This window comes from Typopeltis vanoorti, chromosome 2 (assembly GCF_054136105.1).
Source record: "Typopeltis vanoorti isolate ZY-2024b chromosome 2, IOZ_Tvanoo_1.0, whole genome shotgun sequence".
Lineage (NCBI taxonomy): Eukaryota > Metazoa > Arthropoda > Arachnida > Uropygi > Thelyphonidae > Typopeltis > Typopeltis vanoorti.
In genome coordinates, this window is record NC_143550.1 from 361042 (window position 1) to 384897 (window position 23856).

General features: G+C 37.3%; 1 protein-coding gene across 2 annotated transcripts in view; it reads left to right on the top strand.

Moving 5' to 3' along the window:
* Window positions 1–23856, top strand: part of LOC150108773 (fibroblast growth factor receptor 1-like) — a 560046-nt gene that overhangs the window by 308803 nt on the left and 227387 nt on the right. For both annotated transcript variants that reach the window (XM_090410064.1, XM_090410055.1), the window contains exon 10: window positions 5141–5274. In XM_090410064.1, the coding sequence (XP_090266190.1) occupies window positions 5141–5274 (134 nt within the window). The remainder of the gene's footprint in view (window positions 1–5140; window positions 5275–23856) is intronic.

Sequence of the window (23856 nt, forward strand, 5' to 3'; positions counted from 1 at the left end):
CAAAACAAAACTACACAATATTAAGTAATTTGTATCGATAACTGAAAATGATGCTTATCTTATCTGGAGCTTGCACGAACACTACACATTACGAATTCATCTAGCTGCGACTTCCCGACATTGATTATATTATAAAACACTTTAGTACACTAACCACGCTAATAAAGCTCCAATAATATACCAAAATTACACACTTAAGTCCATTACATTGAATCCAAAACATCAATAAATCAACAAAAATCACAGATCTCTCAGGAGCTCTCCAATAGCACGTCCATTCACCAGCTAGCCTCGACACCAAAGTATATCGACACCTCGACACAAAAATATATAAAAACATAAGCAAGAAGATTGTATGTCAGAGTAGTAAGATTATTTCCTATAAATCTGTGGCTTCAGCTTCAAGTACTGTGAATGTCCTTCCTATAACATTATGATGAGTCAGTCAGTTGTGCACAGCCTGACAGCCTTCAACTTCCAGTCTTATACTTAGCTCCACAATCCCAGTAAAATTTTAAATTTTGCCACCTTGGGAAAAATGGAACCTTCGCATCATTTTTGATAAGCACAACAATTAATAAACCTTTTCATTTATACAGTAACATTTATAAACCTGTATCATTTACTATTATTATCCCTAAGACCCCCTCCCGTGCAGTCAGACTCATCTAGATTGTCCCTTTGTCATACACACAGTTCATCATACCTTGCTTTAAACACATTAAAATTCTTTGTAAACACCACATTCTTAGGCAATGATTCCAATCATTCACAACTCTCCATACAAAAAACCTGCTTCTCAATCCCTTGCTCACACTCTCCTAGACCCCTTTATACAGTTTCTAGAAATGACCTTGTTCTTCCCTGATCCCTACCATTTTGTGAAAACCTCTTCAGTGTTAATCCTATAGCAACCCCTTGCCATCTTGTAAGTCTCTATCATATTAAATCACTTCCTCCTATCCACTAGACTCTGTAAATTGCATCTTCTCAACCTTTCTTCATATTCAACATTCCAGAGATCAGAAATTACCTTCGTCAATTGCCTCTGGACTCTTTCCAACATATCTTCATCCTTTTAAAAACCAGGTGATCAAATCTGTGCACATTAGTCCATATGTGGCCTAATTAGGGCTTTATACATTGGAACCAGCATCTCCTTATTTTCACAAGTCAATATCTTTTGAATCATTCACAGAATGCACTTTGCTGTCCTCACAATTTTACCAGTGTATCCTCTTAAATTTTAGATCCTTATCCACCATCACTCCAAGATATCTTATTTCCTCCACCTCCAAATACGAGGGTGGTCTGAAAAGTTCTCGGCCTAACAATGAAAAAACAAATTTATAATTTCAAAATTATTTTTATTTTTCAACATAATCTCCCTTAAGATTAATACATTTATTCCAGTGATGCTCCAGTGCCATTATCCTGTCCCTGTAGTGGTTCTCAGTAAGATCTGCAAAATAACCTTCTATAGCTGCAATCACCTCTTGATTCGAAGAAAAACACTGACTAGTGAGGAAGAGTTTTAGTTTTGAGAAGAGATAGACGTCAGAGGGAGCCAATTCTGGGGAATAGGGTAGATGTTCCAACAATTCATAGTTCAGATCCCTCAATTTTCCCATTGCCAAAACACCTTTGTGGGCAGGTGTATTGTCCTCATGAAAGATGATTTTTTCCTTCTGCCAACCAGGTCTTTTCTCATGAATTTTTTCATCTAGTCTGGTTAAAAGATTGGAATAATATTCCCCTGTTATGGTTTACAACTTTTCAAGATAATTAATAAGCAAAATTCCTTTAGCATCCCAAAACACCGATGCCATGACCTTTCCTGCTGACAGATCTGACTTTGTCTTCTTTGGCGCTGAACAACCGGCTTCTGTCCACTGTTATGACTGCTGTTTGGATTCTGGTGTGTAATGAAGAATCCAAGTGTCATCCATAATAATAAATCAGTGCACAAAATCACTTTTATTCTTGTTAAAAAGCTCCAAGCACTGTGCAGAGATTTTCATGTGAGTACATTTTTGATCTGCTGTGAGCAAGCACTGCACCCATCTTGTGCAAAGCTTTTCAATTTACAATTCTCCATGCAAAATATATCCTACACGTTCTTTTGAAATGCTTATTGTCTCAGCAATTTCACACACTTTGACTTGATGGTCATCCAATACCATATCGTGCACTTGATTAATGATTTCTGGTGTTGTTACACTTTTTGGATGTCCTTCACGTGGATCATCTTCAAGACTAGTATGGGTATGTTTAAACTCGGCAGCCCATTTCTTAATTGTCGAAAATGAAGGAGAAAAGTTCCTATAAACTTTTATGAACTTCGAATGAATTTCTTTTGCCGTTAAACCTTCTTGTACAAAGAATTTTATAACAGCATGATATTAAATTTTGTCCATTTCAAGGAATACAGACAGCACTTTTGCTTCACACAGCTTTATAAAACAAACTGCTTGATAGAATGACTTGCAATTTCACATGGATGCTTATGGCAGATGTACCAACTTAGAAAAAAAAAATCTTGATAATAGTGTTGCCATCTATGGTCGAGACTGAGAACCTTTCAGACCACCCTCGTAGAGGCTAATGACAGCACATCAATTTCCTTAGTATCCCATAATGCAATGCACATATCCTTATGGACATCATCAAATTCTTGCCATGTACCCTCAAGGAGTGTATAGGATATGCTAGTACTACATGAAAAACTTACATCATTACTAACTTCCTATGCATAATTATCCTCCAAATCAATCTGTTACCTGTTGAGACTCCAACGTTAGCAGATCTTATATTTCTATCTTCTAAGGCACTTTTTACCCTATCAATCCACCTATATCTTGGTCTTCCTCTGGGTCTTTTTTCCTGCCACCCTGGCAGAAAACACTTGTTTTGATAATCTCTCCTCTCCCATTCTGTTTAAATGACCATACCACCTGAGATTAGCTCTGCTAACATATTCCTGGATGCTGACAATGTCAAGTTCTTTCATTAATATTCTCCTTTTTAATATGATATTGCCATTGATGCCATCTGTTCATGCCTCTGATCTTTCTCACGACTCTCATATCTGCGGTCTCTAGTCTTTGGTCAAGTGTTTTATTTCTGACCCAGCTCTTAGATTCATAAGTCAAAATGGTTTGAACATTGTCTTGTATACAGCTAGTTTGGTATTTTCACTAACTCTCTTTTATTCCATATAAATTTATTCAATTTGACTTTCTACCATACCATTTAGAAGTATAGCAGCAGCATCATAATGCTAATTACATGTATAGACCATATTGGTCTGTTCCGGTCTCATTATCTGTCCAGTATCCTTTTTTGAGGTCTACCCTGCCTTCTCTTTCCAGTTGGCTTATATTTTAGTATTTGTTTAGGATATCAGGTGTTGGCCATTCGGTTTACATGTTCTATCTATTTTTGTTTATAATTTTTTAATTTTCTTCCATTGATTATTATTTTTTTTTTTTTTAAATGTCTTCATTCCTTTTTTTGTCTAATAACGTGTATTTTGCACTTCTTTTCATGAATCTCATAACATCATCTGCATAAAGCAAAGAGCTGACATTAACATCCCCAATTTTGACATCAGGTTTAATACCACTTTCCTTCATAATGTTATCCATATAGATAATGAATAACAGAGGGGATAATGTTCCTTGTTTGACCCCAGATTTAACATTAAACCATCTTCCTGTACTTCCTTCAATTCTAACTACTGACTTACAACTCAAATAAAGACTAAGTATTGCTTGATATAATGCCCCACTGATACTATAGAACTGTAGCATTTTGAATAGCACCTTGCCATATGCATTTTCCACATCTTCAAAACTCAAATACAGATCTTTGTTATATTCCCATGACTTCTCAACTACTTGTTGTAAAGTGAAAATCTGATCCTTTCAGCTTCTGTTTTTGGCCTGAATCCAGCTTATTTTCCACCTAGGGGATTTATTGAGGTCTCTTCAGTGGCAGCCAGACCTAGAATAGATACCAGGGTTGAAGTAATGCAGAAGCCATATTTCCATAAAGAAGTATCCAAAAGGTGTCACACCTTATTACTAAAATACTCTGTATTAGAGATGAATGTTTAAAGTTTTTTCAATTGATTATACTATAAATTAGAGATGCCAAGAAATTATATTCTTGGTTTCATCCTTTATCTAAGTGTAAGCAAACAAAGTTTGCACATGAAGTAACTTCATGACTTGGCTACTTATATATAGAGGCTAATGACTTCACATCAATTGCCTTAGTATCCCATAATGCAAGAAACATGTCCATAAGATTATGTGCTTATCTTTATATCCACCTGGAGTAATTCTGTAAATGCACTTATGAAGATTAATTACCCTCATGGTTTTCTTGAATCTGATCAGTCAGCTATATCAGAATATGAAATGCCCAAGGCTTCTCATTGGAAATTTCGAAGAAGAAATATTGCAAATAAAGAATGCTAGTGATTGCAGATAGAAATATGAAATTCAGATTATGCATTTCAAAGGTTGTGAATACATTTCAGAATATTGCTTCAATATTGATTAGCATTGACCAGCAAAGACCACAGTTGCAGACCATTAGTTATAAGGAAGACTGGTGTGTATGAAATCTGCACTCTGGTGGATAGAAGAAAGGGTGATATGCTTGAGACAATTGGATATTTTTCATATGGTTGAACAAAGAGAGGGAACAAGGACAAAAAAAGCTATCCCTAGAACTTGCTAAAGGAAATAATGTAAGAAGGTGAGAAATATCCTCTCCCTCTCTCTCTTTTCCCCTCATGGTGATCAGTAATATCCTGGAATGCATTGCCTACTAAAGATGACGAGAATGTAGACGGTGTGGTGATGTTTTTTGCATCATGTAAGTTAGCCTTCTCATAACGACTTTATGATTCTATGGAAGTCTTGAATAATAGTTATTATCAATGCTATAGTAGTTTTAAATCTAGTTAGAAGGCAGAGAGGCTTATCAACCCTACCAGACACCATTTAGGCTGCCTTAACTATAGGTTACCTATAAATGTTGTTAGATCTGAAAAATTTATAATTATACTGAATATGATTTTACTGATTTAAGTTACATAGGTATTACACTTTTTTCTCTTCACTAATAGGAATCTGCTTCCAATAATTCTGTAAGTGCACTTGTGAAAATTGATTACCCTCATGGTTTTCTTGAATCTGATCAGTCAGCTATATCAGAATATGAAATGCCCAAGGATCCTCAGTGGGAGTTTCCAAGAGAAAGGTGTGTAAGACTTTTATTTTGTTATATTCTGTAATGTACATTCAGCTTAAACAGCTTGGTTAGTTTACTATTCTATGAATAGTTGGTGAATTCAGAGTATTAACTGTTTAAAGAATGTGAAAGGAAACAGTGTCATTTAGATTTATTAAGCCAAATAATATTGGGCAATATAGGTTTCATGCTAGATAGTGCATGAAACCTATGTAAACATTGGTCATCATGTGGGCTGCAGCTAGATAAGTAAATTTTATAATTAAACGTGTGCCTATATTATATACATTTCAGATTAATTATTAATTTAAGAAATCGGAGTGAAAAATGCTTTGGATAAAGTTTTATGCAGTATTATTATAAATTGATTTTGCTAGCACACTGATATAACATGGTGGTGAAACACATCGTTGCATATGTCTCTCTGCGAAGACAAATAAGTAACGGCATGTGTGAGATGTCATGGATATTTATATAGAGAGGTTGGATAAGAAAAAAGAATGAATGTAGGTATGTAGGGAATGTAATATTCTGATGGCCCATGAGACTTGCTTAACTGTATGAGTTTTAAATAGTTTAAATATGAATACAGAACATGCTGTCATAACTGACACAGCAGTTGAAGATTATGCAAGTGTTTAGAGAGTGTGTGGAAGTTATAGCAAGGAAAAATGTTCAGTTGATGATAAAGCAGAGGATAATGACGTTCAAAAACAGAGTGAAATTAACAATAAAGTGGGCAATAATAACATTGAAAAATGGTGCATTTAATAGTAAAATGGCAAGCAGGGTTGATGTTAAACAAGTATATGCGACTGGCGATAAAATAGCAAGAGGGAATGATAGCGTAAAAGGGATGCAAGATTTGAAAGCTGAGTTGCAGAGGGAAATGAAGAGAATTGTTGATATGTATGGAAGAGAAAAGAAGACAAAAACAAATGATGGTAGGGCAAGACCCATGAGTGGTACTGTGTGGCGATTCAATTATTAGAGGTGTGGCTGAATAAGAGGATGCACTTGTTTTCCTGGAGGTAAAATGAATAAAGTGATTGAAGCATTGGATATGACAACTAAGTGCACAAAGGAGTTGGTAGTGATAGTATAAACAAATGACTTGATTGGAAACTAGAAGAATGTAAGATTGGATATCAAGAGATTGTTGAGAAGGATAAAAGATAATAGTGTGAGACAAGAGGTAGTCAGTGTGTTGCCCAGGTATGACAGTGATGAGATGAGGCAAAGAGCAAGAATTATAAATGATATGTTAACAGAAATGTGTGAGGAGTGCAGTTTCTTAATGTGTTGAATATTTTTCAAGATAGAATTGAACTACATAAAAATGATGGACTGCATTTGAATGATTTTGATGTACAGTAGGTGTCCATCCATGATGAGTCTACTGACTCCTTGGAGGTGTCACTAATAATAATAATTTGGAGAGACTGCTGCTAAATGTGAGACAGATATGAATAGAATAAAATACTTTGTTGAATATTGCTATAGACCAGGTAATGTGGAGGATAGGACCAGAAAATTTATAAAGAAATTAGCCAAGCCAGTGGGAAAAGGATGATCATTATGAGTGATCTTAATTATGGCAGTATAGATTGGGATGACAAGACAGCATCCGGAAATAAAGAAAATGAGTTTCTTGATATTGAGGACTAACTCAAGCAGTATGGAATAGAGGACACACAAGGATTGAGCATCTCATCAGAGGATGTTATTATAAATGAGATGTCAAATCTCCCTCCAGTTGGTGAGAGTGACCATGAAGTGGTTGCCAACCATGTCAGAACTTCTGTGAGGAAAGGGTACATGTGGAATTACTTATATCCTTTCTGATTATGGGAAGTTTGGAAGACAGCTTCCAGCTGTAGCATGGAACAAGGAGTTGGGAGGTAAGGAGATCAATGCTACTAGCATGCTATTCAAGAACTAACTAGTAGCAGCAATTTCTAAATGTATTCCAAAAGTCAGAAGGTTAAGCAAGGTAGGTGTGAAATGTATGAATGAAAAGATTAAGCATGTAAATCAGAGAATAAGGCATTATTGGAAACAACATAAGAGGAGTGGTAATAATAAATTCCATGAGGAATACAAAGAACAGGCAAGGAAGGTAACGTGGTTGGTAAAGGTAGCAAAAGTTCAGAATGAGCACCAGTTAGCTAATGAAGCCAGAAAAAATCCTAGGGGGGGGGGTTCTGATATGTAGCCAGCAAAAATAAGAATGATTATGGTAGGATAGCATTGATTAGAGAGATTGGTATAAAGACAATTGCTGTGGAGGATATAGTTGAGATATTTAATGAGCATAAGGGTTTCTCATCCTTGTGAATATGACATCATGGAGACTTTGAGATCAGTGAATGATGAGGAGGAGAGACTAACTGTGAGTGAGGAAGAGGTATATTGGGAATTAAGCAAGCTTGATGTTAATAAGGCTGTGGAACTTGATAATATATCGTGACTTATTTTGATGGAATGTGCCAGGGAGTTGGCATCTGCATTGACATATTTGTTTAATATGAGTCTTAGATTGGATCAGGTCCCAAAGGAGTATAAGGAAGGCAAAATCGTACCACTTCATAAAGGAGGTGACAGAGTTCAAGCATCAAATTATAAACCAATCCATGTGTCAGGTGTAGTGGTTAATGCTGGAAAGAATTGGGCAAGAATCAGGATCCAGAATTGGGTTGACAGCAATGGTATTATCTTTGATGGAAAACATGGATTTACCCAAGGGAAGTCATGTTTTAGTAATCCTTACTTATTACAATAAGATGACAGCAGCACTGGATGTTGGAGATGGATATGCAGTAATATAATTTCCTTGTTGGAAGTTTTTTCACTTGGTTATACTATAAATTAAAGATACCAAGAAATTATATACTTGTGAAGTCTTTGCTTCCTTATACGAGTTGCCCTAGTCCTGAAAATACTCCAGGCACAAACTTTCTTTGCTTACATTTGGATAAAGGATTCAACCAAGTATATAATTTCTTGCTATCTTTAATTTATACTTTTCCTCCTTTTTTTTCTTTTTTTTTTTCCCAGTAGATGCCAGACCAATAGTTTTAATAGTTGACCAAATTAATGTAACTTTAGCATACCATATGGATTGTACTTCATCTTGTTTCTTTGTATATATGTGTACTCTTCAGATGGCGACCTTAATGTGAAGATTGAAATGTCGAGTAATTATTTTGGTTTATATTAAACTGAAGTTTTACTTTTAACACAGTAGTTGTTCCATAATTTTTATGATGAATTCTGATCACCATGTAAGCATGAAGAAAAGGATTATGATGAAGCAGTAGTATACTAAGACTTTTCAAATACTTTAGATAGATTACTGCATGATAAGTTGATAATCAAACTAGAGTAAATGGGATTGGATATTAGACTAGTGCAATGGATTGGAGATGGGCTGCCTCATAGGTATCAACAAGTTGTGTATGAGGGAGCATTTTCCCAGAAGAGGACAGTCAATAGGTTAATGATATTGGGAAAGATTTGAATGGGGATATACAGCTGTTTGCAGATGATGCAAAGTTGTGACGAACTATAAAGAGTAGAGCAGATGCCGTGGCCTTACAAGAGAACTTAAACAGGCTGAATGGATGGGCATGGGAGTAGGGATTCCAGTTCAATGTTGCAAAGTGTATGATTTTAAAATTTGGAAAGCAAAGATGGGATGTAGAATTATCTCTTGGTGGAGATATATTGGTGGAGGTGGAGGAAATAAGAGATCTTGGGGTGATGGTGGATAAGGATCTGAAATTAAGAGGACATAATGCCAAAATTGTGAGAACAACAACTCAATGAATTCTGGCAATGATGCAGAGGACACAGACTTGAAGTAAGGAGATTCTGGTTCCATTGTATTAGTCTCTGATATTAGGCCACATATGGACCATGCACATATTTAGTCACCTGCTTTTCAAAAGGATGAAGAGATGTTGGGGGAGAGTCCAGAGACAATTGAGCGAAATAGTTTCTGATCTCTGAATGTTGAATATGAAGAAAGGTTGAGACGATGCAATTTGCAGATTCTAGTGGATAGGACGATGAGGGGGCAGTATGTTAGAGACGTACACTTTGATACCCGATTGCAATAGGATTAACATCAAAGAGGTTTTTTGTAAAATGGTGAGAGATTGGGGAGAACAGGAGGTCATCTCTGGACACTGTATAAGGAAGGAGTGAGCAAGAGATGAGAAGCAGGTATTTTGCATGGAGAGTTGTGGATGATTGGAATGCGTTGCCTGAGCGTGTGGCATTGGAAGGAAATTGGAATATGTGTAAATCATGGTATGATTGAGCTATACAGGGTGTTCGGGATAAATTTGACAGTTTCGTAAGGAAAAAGAAAATCTTCTTTGTATCTATTAAATTTAATGAATTGACAAAAAAACATTACAGGCAGAGTTAATTACAATACTATCAACAAGATTTACTCAAAATAACCACCATTAGCATCGATCACAGCTTCAATTCTGCTTCGGAACCTCGAACAAGCTGATGCTACAGTCTCCCTGGGAAGGGCCGCAAAAACTGTTTTAATTTTATCCATTAACTGGGCTTTTGTATTACTGGAAGTGCGATTGGTGTCTTTTTCAACTGCGCCCCATACAAAATAATCCATGGGGTTAAGGTCTGGGGAGTTTGGAGGCCAAACATTTGGACTGGTGAAGTCGTAGAAATTTTCAGACAACCATTTTTGACTTTTCCCAGAGGTGTGGCAAGGGGCCGAATCCTGCTGCCATACATACGGCCTACCATTGGCTACCCTTGTTATCCAGGGCTTGACTACAGTTAGCAACTCCACGAACAAAGCCCGAATTCCAATGCCAGGGTTCTTCAACACCTGTTCCTGCAGATTTGCGAGGAATTCTGCTGTACGAACGCAATCAGATCGTCTGCTAGGGATCTTTCTTCTTGCTACATCCTCGTAGTCACCATTGCAAGTCTCTAGTTCATGCCTGATTGTTTTTACTGTATTCAGGGAGCATTGGGCAGCAGTCGTAATATCCTTATTTTGATGGCGGGCACGAATCATCATGCTACAAGTTATTCTCTTCCATGATTCAGGTGGGTTCCAGCTATCCATCCTTTCTGACATCTTGTATATGAATGAAGAAGGGTCCAAACTTTTAAATGAAGAGAAGTGTGTGTTAATACATGTAACTTACGGAAAAATATAATTAATTATAAATATGTCAAATTTATCCCGAACACCCTGTATGTATGACAAAAGTGACCTACTAGATGAGTCTGTGACTTCATGGGGGTCTTAGAGTAATAATAATAATAATAAAAATCTTTGGTCATCAAGAATTTTGAAAGTGTTTTGTTACAAATATACTTTGGTATTCTGTAGGCCAGGGAATGTGAGGGTGGTGAAGAAGAAATGTATAAACAACTTGGATTAGTGAACAAATGAAGGGTAATTATTATGGGCAATTTTAATTATGGCAGTATATATGGGAATGAAGTGATAGCATTTGGGAATAAGAAAATGAATTTCTCGAGTTCTTGAGAGATGACTATTTCAGGTACCATGCAAAGGAGGGTATGAGAGAATCAAGAGCTTAGATCTGATCATTTTACCATTCCATATGATCTCTGATGTGCTACACCAGGCCTTGCCATGTAGTCCTATTGTATGCTTTTCTGGAGTCTTCAACTGACTTCTTTAGGTTCCAAGTCTCACACCCATAAGTCGCTTTTGGAAAAACAACTGCATCCAAAATCCTAAACTTTGTTCCCATGGAGATAGATCCTTTCTTCCAAATTTTAGACAAGTCTCTGACTGTTGTTTTAGTCATTTCTAATCTTCTTCTGAACTGCAATTCTTCACATTAATAATGGATCCTAGACACTCAAACTTGCTGACTTCCTCAATTCTTTCTCCATTAAGGTACATAAACTTGTTTCTCAAGAGCTGTCCTGTTTGTATTTCCTTTGATAACCATAATCTTTATCTTGCTAGGACTGAGTTGAAGTCCTCTGTTATTACTGAACTTGTTAACTTTGTCAAAAATTTGTTCTAGTACATCCTTATCATGTTGGAGGCTTAATGGATATTTTTACAACACTTAAAAAGAATTAAAATAGACTTTAATGCTTCCTATATTTCGTCCTAGTCACTAGGACATCTACGGGGATTACAAAAAAATTAATGTAACATATGCACAAATAACAAACAATACTAAGCCCAACCACGTGGGTGACACTAAAGTCCTATCTAGGTAGAGTTACAAAAAAATTAATGTAACATATGCACAAATAACAAACAATACTAAGCCCAACCACGTGGGTGACACTAAAGTCCTATCTAGGTAGAGATACAAAAAAATTAATGTAACATATGCACAAATAACAAACAATACTAAGCCCAACAACGTGGGTGACACTAAAGTCCTATCTAGGTAGAGTCCTATCTCTACCTAGATAGGACTTTAGTATCACCCACGTGGTTGGGCTTAGTATTGTTTGTTATTTGTGCATATGTTACATTAATTTTTTTGTAATCCCCGTAGATGTCCTAGTGACTAGGACGAAATATAGGAAGCATTAAAGTCTATTTTAATTCTTTTTAAGTGTTGTAAAAATATCCATTAAGCCTCCAACATGATGTCCTCACAGCACTTAAGCCTCTACACACGTAGTACATCCTTATCGTTACAAAGGAGTGCTGTATCACCAGCATACCTCAGATTACTGATCAATCTACCGCTATTTTTTGATCAATCTATCCTAATTCCTGTCTTGAGCTTATCCAACGCTTTACACGTGATGTGCTCCACATATATATTAAACAAATAAGGAGAAAGTAAACAGATGGAGTTTTTGACTTTCCTCCAGTTGGTAAAGTGATTTGTGGCTAGCCGTATGCAGACCTGCAAAGAAAGGATATGTGTGGAATTATGAGGCAGTTGATTATGTCAAATTTAGGAGACAGCTTGGAACTATAAGTGAGTGTACTAGAGAAGGTTGTTTATGTACTATAACAAGGTGACAAATACCTTGGATAGGGAGATGTATATACATTGGTGTACTTGGATTTTGCAAAAACGTTTGATATACTGCCATACGACAAGCTGTTAAATAAATCGAAACAGATGGGATTGGATAACAGACTTTAGAGTTGGATCAGTGACTGGCTGTCATATAGGTATCAGAAAGTTGTATATGGGGATGCAGTATACTGAAAGAGGAACGTCACTAATACTAGAGATAAGTGGTAAGGAAATAAATGCTGCTTGTGAACTGACAAGAAATGCCTAACAGCATCAACATGTGAATGTATTCTGAAGGCCAAAAGGCTGAATACGAGGTGTGGCTATTAAATAACAAGACTGGTTGCAAAAATGCGGTTTATTATTTCAAATGTACAACTTAATTATCCCCTTCAACATACTCCTCTGTTCTATCTGTACACTGTTGCATGCGAACTTTCCATTGTTGGAAGCAGTGCTGCAAGTCATCAGGGTATTATCTGCTTCGGTAGTGCTGCCATTTTCTTCTTTTTCTTTACCTCATCCACTGACTGAAAATGGGTGCCCTTCAATGTGGATTTCAAATTTTGGTAAAAGTAGCATGGAGCTAAGTCCAGTTAGTTGGTGGATGGTCCAACACTGGGATCTTCTTATCAGCCAGATACTGCTTTACAGACAGTGCACTGTGGGCTGGAGCATTATCCTGATGGAGAATCCAAGCGTGTTCTTCCACGGGTCTCTTCTTCCTCACTTGTTCTCTCAGCTTGGCCAGAACCTCAAGATAATAATGTTGGTTAACTATCTGACCCCTGGTACCCATTCAACCATTACCATGCCATTGATAGTATATATATATATATATAAAACGATCAGCATTACCTTCAGATTTGACTTGCTCAGTCTTGCTTTTTTCATTCTCGGTGATGTGAAAGTTTAGTTTTCCAGTGTTGGACCATCCACCTTACTCGTCAGACTTGGCTCCATGTGACTTTTACCTTTTTCCAAAGTTGAAATCTGCATTGAAGGGCACCCATTGTCAATCAGTGGATGAGGTAAAGAAGAAAACAGCAGCATTGCTTCCAACAATGGAAAATTCATATGCAAAAGTGTATAGATAGAGGAAGGAACTAGGTTGAAGGTGATAACAATTAAGTTGTACAATTGTAATAATAACACCACACTTTTTGCAACCAGTCTCGTTATTACACCTTGTATGACTGTTGTAGTATGGATGAATGAGGGGCTTAAGCATGAAATCTGAAAGAAGGTACTTTGGAGGCAGTACAAGATGAATAATGGTAATAATCAGTTATAATGTTAATTATGGTAATAATTGGCAAATCAGACAAAGACAAACCCCAGAGAGTTTTTTTTTTTAGATATCTGGCAAGTAGAAGTAGAAATGATTATGGTAAGATGAAAATGGTAACTGCTGCAGAAGACAATGTTGGATATTCAGTGATCAGTTTATAAGGGTAATTCATCCTGATGAGGGCGAAATCATGTGCAACTTAATGTAGAGGATATAGAAGACGATGGCTTAATTTTGAGTGAGCAGGAGATATTTAAGGAAATAAATAACCTTGTTGTTGATAAGGTGATAGTATTTGATGACATATTGCCACACACGTTAAGGGAATGTTCCAGGAAATTGGCATGCCTGTGTAATAAGAGTCTTTCAACATTACAGGTTCCAAGGGAGTGGAAAGGAGGTAAAATTGTTCCACTGCATAAAGTTGGTGATAAGACTATGGCTTCAAATTATAGGCCAATCTGTATATCTGGAGTTGTGAAGATATTAGAGATACTGATGAAGAATAGGATACAGAAATATGTTGATAACAGCAGTTTTCTGTGGTTATCAGCATGGGTTTGTTGAAGGGAGATCACGTTTTACTAACTTATGTACTATAACAAGGTGACAGATGCCTTGGACAGAGAAGATGTATATACATTGGTACTTGGATTTTGCAAAAGCTTTTAATATACTGCCATATGACAAGTTGTTAAATAAATTGAAAAAGATGGAATTGGATAACATACTTCAGAGTTGGATCAGTGACTGGCTGTCATATAGGTATCAGATAGTTGTATATGGGGATGCAGTATACTGAAAGAGAAAAGTCACTAGTAATGTAGAAAGTCAGTTTTGGGACCATTTTTGTTCAGTTTGTATGTTAATGATATTGGGAAGGGTTTATCTGGTGATATGAAGCTGTTGCAGATGATGCAAAATTGGAGAAAGCAATGCAGAATCAAATCAAGCAAATTTTATGACTTTATAGGTGGTCAGGTTTACTTGAATAGATTGCATAAATTGGCAGGTAAGTGGAACTGTCAGTTCAATGTTGCAAAGTGTAAGGTTTTGACATTTGGTAAGCAATGATAGGATCCAAAGTATGCACATGGTAGGGAAAGTTTAAAGGAAGTAGAGGACATGAGAGATTTGGGAGTGCTGACAGAGAACCTGAAATTCAAAGGGCACATTGTACAATTTTGAAGACTTCACACTGGATAATGTGAGGCAATGATGCAGAGGACCTTGACATTCAAAATAAATAGGTTATGATGCCATTCTTGATCAGGCCTCATATAGATTATTGTGCACAGATTTGGTTGCTGAATTTTCATGCTGATGAGGATCTGTTGAAAAGAGTCCAGAGAAGATTCACAAAGTTGATCAGTGGTCTTTGGAATGTGAAGAATGGAAATTGCGAAGCCTTGTGAATAAGGTGAAAGAGGTGGGGAGATATAATTGAGATATAAGCTAGTCAGGGGTTGTCAGGTTGACAAGGAAAAGATTTTTCATTGAATGGGAGAAGGGGGTAGAACAAGAGGCTATTGCTGAAAACTGAATAAGGAGGGTGTGAGCAGGGGAGTGAGGAACAGATCTTTGTATGGGGAGTGGTTGGTGAATGGAATGCATTGCCTAAGTGTGTTATGAATGTAGACACACTGAATCAGTTTAAGGCACGGTTGTGCAGTATTGTGTACCTCCCATGATGAGTCTTTGACTCCTTGGAGATCACATGTTAATAATAATATGATTGGCTAAGTAGTATTCACTGATAAAGCACTTCCACCTTTACATTCTTTAGGTGAAGTGTATAGTGCCCTATTTGGTCAGCAGAACAGATTGGAATTTCTGTTTCTTTTGCACTCCTCCACACTTGCATTTAATGCAGATGAAACCTATCATGTGTATGTGGAATCCAAAAATTTCCCTATCAAAGGTATGCTATAAAGTAATGCGATTCTGCAGACCAGCCTTTAGAATAGTTACATACACTGCTTAGAACAGACATCCATTGCACCCACCTTAATAAGATAGAATCGCCTTTCACTGTGACAAATGCAGCAATCCTGTGTGGCATACTTTTTAAGGAATGCCGATGGTAGGGAGGTAACCGAATCAGTTGATATAGTGGAATTGCTGAGCAAGCACTTTGCAAGAGTATATCATCCAGGTGGTGATATTGCAGGAATGAAGGAACCAATAGCTTATATGGGAATTGTGGTGAATGAAGTGGAGGTGAATAGTCTATTACAGAACCTTAATGTCAATACATCTGTGGGATTGGATGGTATACCAGCTCGGGCCAATTACGTGAAGCACTAAAGAATTGTCAGTGCCCTTGACCATTTTGTTCAATTTGAGTCTCGGGTCTGGGTTAGTCCTGAGGGGGTGGGAAGAGGGGAAAATAGTTCCACTGCATAAAGGAGTTTCCAAGACTGCTGTTGCAAATTTCCAACCAATCACCATATCCGGAATCATTGTCAAGGTCTTGGAGAAAGTAGTCATTAGAAAAATACAGCAATGGATAGATGAAAATGGGATACTGTATGTGGGACAGCATGGTTTTGTGAAGGATACCTCAGTAACTTACTCATGTTTTATAACACAGTGATGGCTGAACTGGATAAGGGTAATGGGTTCACAATAAACTGCTGGACCTTGCTAAGGCCTTGGACAGGATACCACATGTAATTCTAATCAGTAAACTGCAGCATATGGGGATGGATATAGGGTTGGTGAGATGGATAGGAGGGTGGTTGATGGAGAGATATCAGAGAGTAGTTTATTCAGCAGTAGAGTCCAAAAGAAGGCCTCTGACTAGTGGTGTGCCATAGGGTTCTGTTCTTGGACCACTACTATTTAATTTGTTCATTAATGATATAGGAAAGGATCTGAGAGGAACTGTTCATTTGTTTGCTGATAATGCAAAGTTGGGTAGAGCAATAGAGAATGCACATGATGTCAAAATTTTGCAGGATGATTTGGATAGATTGGGGGACTGGGTTAAGGAGAATGGATGTCAATTTAATGTGGCAAAATGTAAGGTTATGTATTTTGGGGTGAAAAGATTAGCAGCAGTATACCACATTAGTGGAACTCTACTCCAGGAGATTGACAAAGCCAGGAATTTCGGAGTATTGGTGGATAGAGAGTTGAAGTTTAGGGGGGGGGGGACACATTGCAAAAGTGGCTAAATCAGCTCATCAAGTCACTTGGTTACTGAAGAATACTTTGACGAGCAGAGACAAGCAAATTATTATTCCTCTGTATTGAGCCTTGTTAAGACTTCATCTTGACTACTGTGCCCAGATTTGGGTGCCAGGGTTTCTTCTTCTTGATGGGGGTGGAGGAGGCGGAGAGGATCCAGAGACGAGTGACGAAGATAATAGCAAGTCTATGGAATGAACCTTATGAGAACAGGTTAAAAATTTGTGGGTTGCAGAAATTGGTTGATAGGTGGAAAAGGGATGATATGATTGAGACATTCAAATTACTAAAGAGTTTCTATAAGATTAATTCAGATGATATTTTTGAGAACAGGACTGGTGGTGGGAGGACTAGGGGCCATCAATGGAAACTGGGCAAGAGTATGGTTAGCAGGGGTGTTAGAGCTAGGATTTTTACTTGGAGAGTGGTAAATGAGTGGATTAAACTGCCAGAGTCTGTTGTGGGTGCCGTGACTGTGAATGAGTTCAAGGCAAGGTATGATAGATACTGTGTAAATGTTGAATAGTTGTTCTTTATATGATGTTAGGGCCTCCCTCGATGAGTCTAAGGACTCCTTGGAGTTGCCCATAATAATACTTTCCACAAGTGCACAATAGTGATCAATGGGAATTTTGTACCATTCTTCCTTTTGGCATGTAATGAGATCCTGGACTGTCTGTTGTGAGCAGCTATCCCTTGACTTCACATGATGCTCCAATTCATCCCAGATGTTCAGTAGGCTTGAAATCAGGGCTCTATGGAGGTCATCCAAGTGTGGTGATGTTCATGTTCACAAAAATGCAGTTACAGCAGCCTTATGACATCATGCTTTTGTCTCTTTCTTGCTGAAAGAGACAATGTTCAGTTTCATAGAAATGCCACAAATTAGAAGTATTCCATTGTCTAGACTGTTCAGATATTTCTTGGAGTTCATTGTTTTATCACCACAAACAGACATATGAGGCCAAACCAGAAAAACAGGACCATACTATCATTTTTCATAAGAATTTCATAATTGGAGTTATGCATTCTGGTAAGAGACATTCACCAGGCACCTACCACACCCAAGCATGCCAATCTCCTTGGAAGAGGATGTAGTAGATGTCCATAATACAGCTTTATTATGTCTCACTGTACACGCTTTTTGGACCGTTAAAGACTGCTTGTTGATTTGGGTAATTTGGGGCTTCATATTACAGTCCTGCTGTGAAAACCCATCTTGTGAGCCTTGTTGTGAATGTTTCTGTGCAAGTTCATGTTCCACTTGATGCCTGGAACTCCACATTCAATATGTCCATCAGGAATGAAAATTTTTACACATAATCCTTCATAGCAGCCTATGGTCACATTTGGTGAGTGTTGTTTGTTCTCCATTGCTGGTAGCACTTGGATTAACTCGCTGCGCTTCCATCTCAGTATGATATCAGTGATTCTTGACCTGGGATGGCCCAATATGTTAACAGTTTGCCAAGCAGATAGGCCTGCACCATGGCATCCTATCAATGTTGCTTTCAAACTCTACCAGTTCCCTTCTCACTGCCATTTCACCCAGACACAATTGCACTGACTTGGAAGCATCATATTCCTCCAATTTATACCAGCTACGAACATGCGACTTGTTATATGTCACGATGCACCTTGCCTATGAGGGTGCCTATTGACGTCTTTCCTAGTATCATATATATTAGGATTACCAAGTAATTTTATGAGCTTGGTTATTTAATTCCTAATCCTAAGTATGCAAACAATTAAGTTTGCTCCTGAAACATAGTTCAAGTCTAAAGATGGTACAACACCAGGGCAACTCATTGTAAAGGTGGGTAAAGATCTGATCACTATTCTTAGTCTTTTCTCATAAATAACCAAGTTAAATAACTAAGCTCATAAAATTACTTGATAATCCTAATATACAGTATCCCCAAGTTAAAAAATTAATTACATCTATATCTCCTCCAGAGATTCTTATTAAAAATACCTTGCGGCAACTTGTATAGGTAAAGTTGATAAGGCTCTGTATTACTAACACCTTGGTATTTAGGGTCTAGCTACTCACTGAGGAGACCTCAAAAAAGGTTGAAACCGGTCTGGGTAGTGACCCCACCCATGATGTATTGCAGCATGTATCTTTTAGTGAGATGTGCTTTACATTATGGGAAAATACTAAGAATAGTGATCAGAGCTTTACCCACCTTTACAATGAGTTGCCCTGGTGTTGTACCATCTTTAGACTTGAACTATGTTTCAGGTGCAAACTTAATTGTTTGCATACTTGGGATCAGGAGTTAAATAACCAAGCTCATAAAATTACTTGGTAACCCTAATATACAGTATCCCCAAGTTAAAAAATTAATTATATATATATATATATATATATATATATATATATATATATATATATATATATATATATATATATCAGCTGGATTATATTGCATAAGGTAGGTTTCTGCTGGTGTTTACTCTGCCAGATACTGCTATGTGGGAGTCTAAGTACAGAAATATGATTATAGGTACTACCATCGCTTCATCCAACACACTGGGTGCTGTGTCTTGTGTGAGACATGCTTATTTTTTATCCCCACATTGCATGTATTTACTCTACATATTTCTTCTGCCACTATTCATGAAAGATACTATAAAAAAAATTATAGCAACATTGTGAATCAGAAATAATCTTTCATGAAAAATGATAATAAAAATTCTATAATAACAAAAATCCAAGTGAATGAAACAAACAACAAAATCCACTTTTAATATGATATTGTTTATTTTTGGTAGCTTAGTGTAACTGCATGATTATTGGATTTTGTGAACTTTTCACTGAATTTTTGAATCTTGCCCTGAGCAAAATAAAATGATGGCATGAACAAGATCTGCACATTGTGCAGCATGAAGATTAAATGCAATTAACAATGCAGACCTTTTCAAAAATGTTATTAGTGCAAAATGTGAAAGATGTGTTTATGGAGAGACTGAACACGAGAAGATATGGATTTGTAGAAATATTTTGTTAGTCTAAGAATTAACAGTGAATGTGAAACAGACTGAAGGAATGAAAATTAGCATAAATGGTGCAAATGGCAGTATGAATAATGGAATAAAGGCAATTGAGGCAGAGGGAGCATAAGAATGCACAAATGAAGAAACAAAAGTAAGTGATGCGGAAGCAAAAGGAAGTAATAATATGGAAACAGAAGAAGGATATGGCAGAATGAGGAGTGAGACTGGACTACAGGAGTGACAGTGAAACTGCTGAATGCAAGATTTGAAGAAAGAGTTGTTCAAAATGAGGAATATATGAAGTAATATTGGTTGTTTAGTGGAAACGAATCAAAAAGTGCATATGGATAGAATGGAAAAAAAATAAATAAAATATTTAAAAAAAGGTGATAAATGAATCGAGAATAGCAATCTATGGAGACTTCCATTATTAAATGTTTGGTTAATGAGAGAGCCCATAAGCAGACATTATGCTAACACAACTGTGTGAGAAGGGAGTGCAGTATGTAGATGTGTGCCACATATTTGAGAGAAGAATAGATTTGTACAAAAATGACAGATTGCATTTGAATGACTTTGGAGTGAGTGAATAAGGAAAACTGCTGCTTAAAAGGAAATGTACTGTGAGTGACATGAGCAAGAGATAAGAGGAAAGAGTTGAAGTGAAAGATAAGGAGAGTAGGACCAATGAGACTTGAAGTCCTTGGTAATGGAAATAGTAGTAGTGTGGGATGAAGAGAATGAGAATGCAGGAGGACCAGGGAAATGTGGGGGGGGGGAAATCGTGATGGATATTGGAGGTAGTATTGAATGTATGGAGATGATCAGCATAGGAATAGAATGGATGGGGATGTGAGGGGGGGGTAAGCGGTAAAAGTCATTGGGCAAGGCATTTGTGATGGAGAAAATAGCAACCAATAGGTGGGTTTGGTAGGACTGGTTATAGACGTTCAAGTGAACTGCTGAGTTTATTTTCAAATGCCAGGAGCATCAGAAATAAAGGAGATGAAATTGCTTGGTTGACTGAGTTTATTTGCCCAGAAATTGTTGAAAAGAGTGAGACATGATTGAATGAGGATGATATCCTCATAGAAATGGAAAGTTTACATTGTTTTTCATGAGTATAAAAAGGACAAGAAGGAAGGGGGGGGGGGGGGGGAGGAAGTGCTACTGATGATAACAGGGGAATTATGTTCACATAAGTTAGACATGAAAGAGGGAGATATTTGTAATGGTTTTTAAGTGGTGTGATGTGATATGAGATTAACAACAAGAGAAATTTAATGAGATGTTGCTATAGGCTAAGGAATGTGGAGGGCAGTGATGAAGAAATGGATAAGCAACTTGGGTTAATGAACAACAGAAGGATGATTTTGAATATGGCAGTATACACTGAAATGAAGAAATAGCATTTAGGAATAAGGAAAATAAATTTCTCAAGTCTTGAGAGACATGCTATCTTAGTCAGTATGTAAAGGAAGAGCATGCATGGATTGAGAATTTTAGATCTGATAATTTCATTAGAGAATGTGAGTGAATTTTTGCACTCCCCTCCAGTTGCTAAAAGTGATCACCTGGGTTGTGGTTGACCATATGAATATTTCTGTGAGGAAAGAATATATGTGAAATTGCAAGGCTGGTGATTATGAGAACCTAGGGGACAGCTTGGAGCTACAGCATGGAACGAGGAGTCGAGCAAAAAAGAACTAATGCTACTTGAGATACATAACAATATCAATATGTCAATGCATTCTGAAGGTCAAAAGGCTGAATGAGGTAGGTGTCCAATGGATGAATAATGTGATTAACCATATAATCTGGAAGATGGCATCTTAGAGGCAGCAAAAGATGAATAATGGTAATAATCAGTTGCATGAAGTATATAAAAGGCATTCTAGGAGAGCAAGTCAGTTGCTAAAGATAACAAAAGAGCAGTATAAGTAGAAATTAGCAAATGAGGCCAAGAAAAACCTTTAAGTTTTTTTTTTAATTTTTTTTATGTGGTAGGTAGAAGTAGAATGATTATGGCTAGTGATTTTAATGAATGCAAGTGGGAGATTGGTAACCACTGCAGAGGACATTGGTGAGGTATTCAGTGAGCAGTTCAGCAGGTGTTGCATCCTCAGTGTAAAATCAGGAGAAACTCAACTGTAGATAATAAAATGAGAGAAGACTTACTGATGAGCAAGCAAGACATATAATAGGAGTTAAGTAACCTAGATGTCATTAAGGCAATTGGACTTCATGACATATCACAACATATCTTAAAGGAATGTTATAGGGAGATAACATTACCCTTGACCTACCTTAAACTCATTGACCATTCTCGCTCTGTTTAACAAGAAGCTTGCAACAGCACAAGTTTCAAAGGAGTATTATTATTATTTAGGCCTCCAAGGAGTCAAAAGACTCATCCCAGGAGGTCCCTCCTAGGAAACACATATCATACCATTCCTTAAACTCACTGACCATTCTCACTCTCACCGCTCTATCAGGCAATGCATTCCATGGTTCAACCACCCTCCATGCAAAGAAACCACTCCTCACCCTCTTGCTCAGTTTCCTTTCGTAACTTCCAGGGATGGTCCCTTGTCATCACTCCTTCCTGCTCTTCAACCACACGAAAGAACACTCCAGTGTCAACCCTGTAACCACCTCTCAACAGTTTGAAAGTCTCAATCATATCACCTCTGCTTCTTCTATCCACTAAACTCTGCAGTCCACATTCCCTCAGCCGATCCTCATAACTAACATGGTACAGTCCTGAAACCATCTTTGTTATCTGCCTCTGTATCCTTTCCACAGTTAATTTCTCCCCTTCAAATCCTGGGGACCAGATCTGAGAACAATAGTCTAAGTGTGGTCTGATCAGGGTCTTATACAACGGAACAATAACTCTTTGATCTCTGCAGGTCAGTGTCCTTCTCATTATTGCAGCACTCCTCTGTGTTACCTTCACTACCTTTGCAATATGTCCCTTAAATTTCAGGTTTCAGTCAATCATCAGCTCCATATCTCTTATCTCCCCTACTTCCTCCAGTTTAACTCCTACCATAGAGTATGCAGCGTCCCATCGATGTGTTCCAAACCTCAAGACCTTACATTTTGCTGCATTAAACTGATACCACCATTCATTTACCCATCTATCTAGCTTATTCAAATCCTCTTGCATGGCTACCACACCTGCACTATTACTAATAACCCTTCCCAGCTTCGCATCATCCGCAAACAACTGAATATCGCCTTGCAATCCACGGACAATGTCATTGATATAAAGGTTAAACAATATACGTCACAGTACTGAGCCCTGTGGAACCTCAATTGTAACCTTCTGCCTCCTTGATATTGCTCCACAATGCACAACTCTCGAATACCTATCGGACAGCCAATCCTGAATCCAGTTGACCAACCTGACATCCAAACCAATGTACTGCAACTTAAATATCAGGTTATCATGTGGCATCCCATCAAATGCCTTCACTAAATCGAAGAAAATGGCAGTATATGCCTTTCTCTCATCTACAAGGAAGGTAAAATTGTTCTACTTCACAGTGGTGGTGATAAGGCTAAAGCTACAAAATTATAGGCCAATCTATACATTCTGAACTGTAGTTAAGTTGGAGAGGTTGGTGAGAGATAGGATACAAAAGTGGGTTAATAACATTGGTATTCTCAGTGGTTGTCAGCATTGATTTGTTAAAGGGAGGTTATGTTTTACCAACTTGCTTATGTATTATAACAAGGTGAAAAATACAATTGGCAAGGGAGATGCATATATAGTGATATATTTAGATTTTGCATAGGCTTTTAATAGATTCCACACAAGTTTACTAATCTAGAACAGATGGGATGGAATGATAGATTAGTGAATTGGATAGGAAACTGACTATCAGGTAGGTGTCTTGTCGTGTATTGGAGGTACAGTCTCCAAAAGAGGAAAGTCACTAGTGGTGTGCCATGGGGGTTGTATTTTGTGACTTGTTATTTAATTTGTATATTAATGATATTGGAATGAGTTTAACTGGCATCATCTGTAGTAGAGAAGTCATATTTTACATATCAGATTATGGCAATGATGGAGAG